At 60.4% G+C, this 8823-nt stretch overlaps 1 protein-coding gene across 1 annotated transcript in view; it reads left to right on the top strand.

Moving 5' to 3' along the window:
- The first annotated feature begins 7725 nt into the window (after positions 1 to 7725).
- The window catches only part of CHLSN (cholesin), a 9776-nt gene continuing 8678 nt past the window's right edge, over positions 7726 to 8823 (top strand). The window contains exon 1 of the mRNA XM_007467083.1: positions 7726 to 7863. Within this exon, the coding sequence (XP_007467145.1) occupies positions 7726 to 7863 (138 nt within the window). The remainder of the gene's footprint in view (positions 7864 to 8823) is intronic.

Here is an 8823-nt window from a genome sequence, read left to right as displayed (position 1 = left end):
GAGGAGGGTCCCGGCCCGCTTAGTCCCGCTTCCAGACGAGAGGGTCTGGAGCGCCCCGCTCGCCGGGCCCGGGATCCTGAACCGCGGACAGGCTGCGTGGGGCCGGGGCTCTGAGACGCGACTCGACGCGACGCGCCTCTCTCTCCCCGGTCGAGGCCTCGGGTGCCCGCCGACCGTGGGCTGCTGCTTCCGTCCCGGGACCCACGCCAGTCCCCTGGGCTCTGCCGGCCCCACCTTCTCTCTGTAAGAGCGGGGAGCGGTCTGGACCACGTCGCTGCCCCCTCCCCCAGGCTGGGCTGTCATCACCGTTGGCGACCCGCCTTCGGGGCCTTTGTAGCCGGAGGCCTTAGCCCTGCAAGGTCCACCGCCACAGAGCGCACTGAGTGTCAGGGCTTGGGGGCGGAACCCACCAGGGCATCTACCATTTTGCTTGTGAAATTACCTGGGTATGCGTAGCTTTTTACTTGGCAATGTGAGTGTTTAGTTTTTTAACTCATTGTTACACTCAGGAATTCTTACAAAGTGTGGGGGTTATTTTCCTAGTGTGATGAAATGGCTTTGGAAGTTACACTTAACAGCGGATGGAGCACAGCAGATGGAGCTGACATCGTGAGGTGCTACATGCACGTTTAACGAAGCCTTTGGACTTTCCTGTTTCCTTCTTTTGGAGCCACTAACATGTTTTGTTTTGTTTTGTTGCCTGAAGAGCCTGCAGCCTGGTGCCTGCGGGGCTGGAGGGCAGCTGGGCCCCTGTAAGGCCCGCGGTGGAGGTGGGTTAGGACGCGGCCCCAAACGGGTGTATCCGCTCTGTGCCCGGTCGTGCAGTTTTCTCTCCCAAGGACGCAAGGCGCAGAAGCCGCTGGGGAAGAGGACAGTCCAGAGTCTGCTGGGTTGACGCGGGGTGAAAACGAAATTGAAAATCTCGAGCAAAAGTGGGATTGTTTTTGCTTTGAGGGAAGCAGCGTCGGACGCTGTGGGAAGCCGGGCGCCCCAGGCCCACCTCGAGTAGGGGGGAGAGAGAGGTCTTTGTGGTCTTGTGGTATATGCTTTTCATGCGTTCAGAATATGATTTTCATTAAAATGACAAGATCAGTACTGTCAAATTAGGAACGACTGTCTGCTAGTCTTTCAGAAGTTGTTGGAACTTATGCTTTCTGTGTGTTAAACGTTATATCTAGACTCGCAGTTCGTACGCTTGATGTTCCACTCAGCTCTGCCCACGCTGGCTGTCCATCTCCCGGAACTGCATTTCCAGGTTAAGCACAAAGTGCAGCCTGAACTCCTGGTCAGTCACACGTTTCCAAAGATGAAAGGAAAGCAGCTTCTTATAGGGAGGAGGTGGGCGTGGCCGGGGCCTGCAGAGGTGGGGGCAGCTTCTCTGAATACACGAAGCAGACCCTGCGTGACCTTTGCCTTCCGATAACGGGACAGTCCACATTAGGCTGTTGACCGTGCAGAGCGCAGCTGGGCCCCAAGCCTGTGTTGGCCTGTCAGCAGCGAAAGCGGTGGGGAGGGTTGTACATCATCCTCCTGCCTAGAACCAAGGAGGGCCCACGGGCCGGTCCTGCGCGTGGACATCAGAGCTCCTGCAGAGGCCAGCCAGCCAGGGCCTGTTTGCTCCCTGGATATGGGCGAGATCAACCCAAAAGCTTAGCCGAGATTCTGGGAAGCAGTGAGAGCGGGTGGCCCTTGGGATCTGGGGGCCAGGAAGGCCTGTGCCCTCTGCAGCTGGGAGGGGGTGTGGGGTCCTGGCCCTGGGCCACTGTCCTGGGCCTGCTGGTGGGAGACCTTGGGGCTGTGAATGAAGGTCTCCAGTGGGCAGTGGGGGTGGGTGACAGTCTCTTCCTGTCCTCAGGAGGCCTTAAAGACTGGGTGTGTAGGAGCCAGGTGCCTGCTAAAAGTCAGCCAACGAAAGCCACCCCCCCATAAATGCCTGGTAAGAAGAATCGCTGGACCTCCTCAGCCCACCCCCGCCCCGGGGCTCATCGGGGAAGCAGGGTAGCTGCTCTGGAAATGGAAATGCTGCCAGGGGAGGGGTAGATCGTGTGGCCCTCCTACCAGCTTCGTTCCTGCTGGGCCGGAGCTCTCCCTGATGGAATGTGCTGCATCTTCTCTGTTCTCCTGCCCCTGCTGCCATGGGGTTTGGGGTCTCAGCTAAGACCTCAGTGGCCCTGAGGTCCCCGTGCCGCACCTCAGCAGCAGGTGAGCGCGAGGGCTTGCTGTGCCCCGCCCCCAGCCTGTGGTGCCCGTGTTACACCTGAGCCGGGTGCTCCTCTCCCTTCTCCCACAGGCCTGCGGCAGCTCGGCCACACCTCAGCCTGTGTCCCCCGAGGCCCCAGGCCCGGGCTCGTCGGACACAGTGCCTGGTGTGGGAGGTGCTGGGTGCACCAGGTTCCCGCGTCCAGGCCTCGCGTGCCGGTGCTGACCTGCCCGTGCACCTACTGGCTTTGGCCCTCCTTTGACCACGTGTCCCTGCGGCCTCTCCCCCCGGCTCCTCCCTAGACCGCAGCCTCTGAAGGGAGCCAGGGGATCTCCCCCATCCTGGCTCTCCCCCGAAGCTGTAGCCTGGCTTTGCTCCATTGTCCATCCAAGGGCAGGAACGGATGGACAGCCTGTGAAAAGGTAAAATGAGTAAATATCTCAGGACTTTCTGCTTCCAGAAACGAATCTGATCTCTGTAAACACAGTTCCTGTCTCAGGGCAGTTAAACCAGGTCTCCTGCTGTCTACAGGCCAGAGGGGGTCCTGCCCACCCCCACCTCATCTTGCAAGTGTGGGCCTTGCGGAGAGGCTGTCCTTGCTGGCCGGGACCCCCGTCCAGAGGAGATGAGAAGCACGGCCAGCACGCCTTGGGAGAGCCAGGAGTCCTGCCATCATCCAGGCTGAAGCTCTGGGGGACCTTGAGAGAGTTTTATAGGGCTGGTCATCTACTCCCTGACTTTGGCACCCTGATCTGTGTTTCATGTGTCTTCTAGCTTTTCAAGTGCATGTTGGCACGTAACAAACGTTCACTTTAATCCTTGGGTTACAAGAGAAGCAGAATGGAAGTTAAGTCTTCTGGTCGTCGATTACCCCCGGCCCGCTAAGTGTGCAGCCGTGCTCAGAGTTTTTTGTTCTGAAGCTGGTCTCTGGCAAGGGCCAGTGTCTCCAGCCCAGGTGGGGGGCAGGTCCTGCTGGCAGCCAAGGCCACGGGGTTTGAAACAGTTGATGTGGAAGACCTTTCCCAGAGCCCTGGCCTGTCTGCAGGGGGCCACCGTCCCTCGGTGGCACAGCCCCCCGCCTGGGCCATGGCCGTGGCATCCCCCCCCCCGCCCACCGACCCCTCGAAACCCTCACCTCTTCCTCTCTAACCCAGGAGCTGGGCTTCAGCGGGATCCGCCTGTGTTTCTGGCCGAGAGCGTCTGGCGGTTTCGTCATAACGTCCAAGACCCACGTGGAAGGGGACCAGGGGGTGATGGGCTGGGGAAAGGACGCCCTTCCTCCCAGGTGCCGTGTGGTGGTAGAGCCCAGGGCAGCAGGCGGGGCGGCGCTGGGCAGGATTCTTGGGAGGGCTCCGTCTCACTCATTCTGGGACCCACTGGAGTTGAGCGTTTCTTTGTGCTGTGCGTGTTGACAGCAGATCATAGTGGCCCTGGGGGGTGGGGGGCAGGGCCAGGCTTTCATGTACTGTACAGGGACCTCTCACAGTGTCACCTCACGTGGATCTGCCCTGGGTGCGGTAGTGAAGCGCGGAGGCTGTATTTTGTGATCTGGTATCTGTTTCAGCGTGGGCCCCTGTGCTTGTGTATCCTGGTTCACGCATTTGAAAACATCTGGTTTCTGCAGCATCTGGATGGAGGAGCTGTGCCCTGCTCTGAACGGCCGCTCAGCCCGGGGCAGCCGCTGTCCCTGTCCTCCAGGAGCTCACTTACCTCCGGCCGTGCGCTCCTTGAGGCCAGAGCCCGTGTCTGCCTCAGCACCGGCAGCGGCAGCTCTGCAGGGCACCGGGCCCGCCACCCACGGCCCACAGCACTCGCAGCGTCCCTACTTGCCCAGCCCAGCCGCTCACTGGGTTGATCAGAGCAGCCTCCTGCATTGTGTGCATGCTTTCTGAAGTTGTTTGGAATTGGGTTGGTTTTTTTTGGCAGAGCTGCGAGGCTTGTGGGATCTCAGTCCCCTGACCGGGGATTGAACCCGGGCCGCAGCAATGAAAGCCCGGAATCCTAACCGCTAGGCCACCAGGGAACTCCCTGGAATTGTTCTAGTTTTAATCAGAGTACTGCAAATAAAATGAGGGTACGTATCACTGTTTCTATTTCTGAATTAGCAGAGGAAACTCAGCATCACTCACAGGTTGGGGGAATGAGCGTTTAAAGAATCTAACAACTTGTAACTGAAATCTTAGTGTCTCCTGTGTGTTTCTGCTCTTGTTCTGCAGGGAAGCTGGTGGGGGGGGGGAGGCTCATGGCGTCTGTGTTGCCTTCAAGTTGCGTCTAGTTATTTCAAAACACAAAGTTTTATTTAAGTATTATAGGAAACACTCCCTCTTTTGTTCTTCATCATTTTCAGGAAAGGAAAAAGGAATTGATTGGCTACTGTGAGTTTCCCTTTCGACTTTTAATAATTGCAGTAATGCTTCTGATTAAGGTTTAGTTTTCACGCTGAAACAGTGTCTCAGAGGAGCTGCAGGCAGGGACTGGGCGTCCTGCCCGCGGATGCCTGGCTTCAGTAGCGGAAGGAAGAGGGGGCTGTGTGGCCTGGGGAGGCGCCAAGTCTGGGACCAGCTTCCTCTTAGGGGCCCTCCTTTCCACCCCTGAGCTCCCGTTGCTTCAAGGTTCAGCCGGCTGCATGGGACTTCCAGGAGAGAAGCCGGTGCTTCTGGCTTCAGCGGTCTTTGGACAGAGACCTGTGGTTAAGGATGACTCTGCGGGGGTGCCTGGCGGGGCCCTGCGGTCTGACCACCTCTGGAGAGTCGCCGTGCCCTTGGGGACGCTGTCTGGCCTGTGGACGGACAGCTGAGCCGAGTGACTGGACCACTTGTGCTGCCCGGGCCCCTGCTCCCGCCACCTCAGGGTCACTTTGACCCTAAACCCAGCCCTCACACCGGGGTCAGGTCACGTCTTACAGCTCATCCCTGCTTCAGGCTCATGTTTCATTGGCGAGGATTTTTAACGCACACCTTTCTAGTTCCCTAATTCTGTGGTTGATGGGTTTCACCTGGACGGAGTGGGTGGGTTAGGGCCCCCACCCCGGCCTCCGCTGTCAGCAGGCTGGCCGATGACCCTGTCCCCGTGTGTCAGTGGTCTGCAAGGAATAGCCCCCCCGACCCCCGACCCCAGCCGGGAAGTTCCACCCGGGGGGTGGTCCCTGCACTGCTGGCTCCAGCCGAGTGCAGGCTCCTCATCAAAGCACGTTCGCGGCCATCACTGCCCGATGGCACTTGCCGGGTGATGGAAGGGAAGCTGGACCCCGACGCTGAGTTCGATGCTCTCTGAAGTAGGAGGCTTCTGAGGAACACGTGGGTGGCGGGCACCGCCCTCTCCCCACCGTGTTGGCCCCTCTGAGCCCACGCCCCTGGGGCCCCCCCAGCTCTGCTGGCATCAGGATCAGAGATCCTGCTGTCAGTCGTCCCCTTCACCCCACCCCCCGCCCCCCAGCTGAGCAGGACCTGGCTCTGGGCCTGAGCTCGGAGGCGGAGAGAACGGCCCCCGCCCAAAGCCCCGGCAGCACGGGGCTCAGAACTGCCTGGTTCCCTGCGCTTCTCCTGAGCTGGTGGGGGACCAGCGGGTCTGCAGGCAGGAGACCCCCGCCCGGGCTACACTGTCCCCTGCAGCTGTGTGGTGTAACCTGTGAGCACGAGGCAGCAGGGGTCCCCCAAACATGGCCCGTCTCAAGCCACCCCAGCTGACCCTTCCTTGGTTTCCCCGCAGACCCGTGACCTCCGGCATGGAGAGCCAGACCCCCACCCCTTCCTGTGCGTTGGGGCCTCCGGGCGAATCCAGTTCAGAGCCCTGGGCAGGAGCTGACTAGGGGGTCCAAGCCAGGCCAGTGGGAGCCCACGTGGGAGGTCAGGGAGGTCGTGGTGGTCTAGGCGCCATGCCCAGAGTGGGGCCTGAGAGGCCCTGGGGGGAACCACACTGGGACAGAGGGGTCCCCAGGACTGCCCGTCTCCAAATGCACACACAAATCGAGAAAGCCTCACCTGAAAGCCTGACACGTGGTCGGGGTGCAGGGGGACCCCAGAGAAGGAGAACTGACCCACCAAGCAGACGGGCTCCTCTGTGCCCTCCCAGGCCTGTGCCGGGCCTGCCCCACCCTCCCGGGTCAGCCTCAGTTCATAGAGGAAGACTTTGCTCCCTGAGACTGGGGGGAAGGAAAAAGGTGGCTGGAAGAGAGGCCCGTTTGTAACCTGGGACGCCCTCACGAGGCAGTGGGGACGGGGGGCGTCTTGTGCCCGGTCGATGGAGCGTTACAGGACGCCTGCCCTGTCAGTGTCTCCTGATGGCCCTGCGCCCGCAGGCCAGGGACCGAGGCTGTGGTGCTACTCCCTGAGTCTTGGCCCCAGCCCCCCCACCCCCGTAGTGTCACCGGCAGGGGCAGGGCAGGCCTGTCCCCATCATGGAAGTGGCTGAGGAGGTGCGAGGCAAGGGGTCCTCCCGTGGTGGCAGCAGTCCCACGGTGACCGTCCTTCCAGAGTGTCCCGTTTTCATCTGCATTCCTGGCCAGTTCTCAACGAAGGAACCAGGGACTGAAGTCCAGTCTGTGGCGCCAGTGGTCGGTGCCAGCCTCGCTTCGAGGGGTCAAGGGATCACGGAGGGAGAGGGGGGGGTCCCCCTGTACATTCTGCTGGTGCTTCCAGTGCCTTGAAGTTGCAGGACTCCCTGGGTTCCCCGGGGCCCTCCTATGGGGGCAGGGTTGTGGGTTTTCACTTTCTGGTTCTGGTTGGGGTGTGACCGGCGACACTGCCTGTCTCGGGGTCAGGGCAGGGCCGGTGGCCAGAGCACGAGGCCCACCAGGGGTCCAGGTGCCCTGCTTGTGGACAAGGGCTGATGGGCCTCCTGGCCTGAAGGGCCCGAGCTTGTCCTCCTTCAAAGCAGAGGGCTCTCTGCCTGAACTGAGCCTGTGGAAACCTTTCCAAATCAAGGTCATGCCGTTTCTGCTCCGTGTCTCTTGCCCAGAGTCACGGGGCTGGATGCTTCCTTCATGTAGTTGTGTTTTCTCTGTGTCGCTATTTCCGCAAGAAGTCAGCACGTTTCCTTTTGTTTTGTTGTTTATTTAGTGCATTTCCTGGATGTACTCAGTGCCTATGTTGCCCAAAAGCCGGTAAGGACTCAAGTGCCAAATGCACCTTTAATCACCCGTGTGCTGTTACTTAATACGGTGCGTGCAGACGTTCATGTGTGGATGCAATTTGTTCCTGGACCTCCAGGGCCCTCCAGGCTCCACCATGGTCCTCCATGGCCCGCCAGGGCCTTCCGCGGTCCTTCGGGGTCCTCCAGGGCGGCCGTGGCTGATCAGCTTGGGTGCACATCCTGCCAGAGGTCTTCCACACAGCTTGACTTGTTTTTGTGCCCTTTGAAACATAGCCCTGAAGGGCTCTAACTGGAGAGGGGGATATGTTGCTGAAACTTAAGTTTTCACCTCACTTCGTGTGAGGGCCTGTGTTTTGTCTGGAGCAGCAGCGCGGTGTGGTGCCTCCGAGGAGACCCCAGCGGTCAGTTCCCCATGGTTGTGCTAAGTTGGGGAGATGGGGTCTGTGTTCCAGAGAGCAGTCGTGTTAACAACACTGACCCTGCTGCCCCCAGGCCGCCCCCAGGCCTTCCCAGGAGTGGGCCTGGCCTGTGGGGAGTCCCAGGGTGGCCGTGGTCCACAGGGCTTTCTGGGGGTGAGGCTTCTGCTTTCCCTGAAACTTGATCCCCAGAAGGGCCCTCACAGGCTGCAGTTGTGGACTCCTGCGTTCCTTCCAGATGGTCTTGGTGTTTTCGTGGGCTGTCCCCCCGCCAGCAGTACCAGCGGGAGGGGCGGGGGCCCCCAGGCCTGAGTGAGTTTAGGAAAAGGACGCAGGTCCCACAGGGGGACCGTCCCTGGGGCTTGGGCAGGTGTGCAGAGCCCAGGGGGTCAGAGGTGCTGGCTTCCTCACGTGGTCCACACCAGGGTTTGGTCCGGTAGTGTACATTGTTTAGTTGGAATAGCTAGCATTTAAAGTTTAGGAGATTCACCTGTAAACGTGTTTCCAGCTTTTTTTGAGAGTCCAGTTAGCTCAGCGTTTGCCCCGGACCCCTAGCTCCCCTGGCTGCCGCGCCCCTGTGTCTTGCCTGGCCCCTGGGCCTCATAGCTCTGAACAGCTCCTCTCGGGGGCCACGGAGTGTGGGTTCCCACCACTGCCACGTCAGGGGCGCCACCGGCCAAAGCGAGAGTGATTGAAAGAAGCTCTTTTTGTAGTTTGCAGAGTCCGTGCCTAATACAAGACCTAGGTCCTTAACGCTGGACGTTCCAGCAGCCCCAGGAGAGGCGGTTGGACCCTTCAGGTGCCCCCCTCCATGGGACTGCCAGGGTCCACGTCCTCTCCCTCCCAGGCCCACGCTAGAGCCCTGGCCATGTCCCCCTCCAGCCTCCTTCCTGTGCCCTTCCGTGGGGACAGTGGCACCTCGGACCATCACTGGGCCCACAGAGTACCCCAAGAGCCCTCAGGGAGCGGGACCTGGCTCTCGTCTCTTGTGTGACTGGCCTTAGCCTTGGGGAAGCAGCCAGCACCCCATAGGGTCAGAGGGGGTTGGGCAGCAGGGGCCCGGACCTGGATTTGGAGGACACTACCGTGTCCTAGTGACAGCGGGAACAGATCGGA

The sequence above is a fragment of the Lipotes vexillifer genome, unplaced genomic scaffold (genome assembly GCF_000442215.2).
Source record: "Lipotes vexillifer unplaced genomic scaffold, Lipotes_vexillifer_v1.1 scaffold1701, whole genome shotgun sequence".
NCBI classification, from domain to species: domain Eukaryota; kingdom Metazoa; phylum Chordata; class Mammalia; order Artiodactyla; family Lipotidae; genus Lipotes; species Lipotes vexillifer.
Note: the sequence above shows the minus strand (reverse complement) of the source record. Positions and strands in the feature narration are given on the sequence as shown.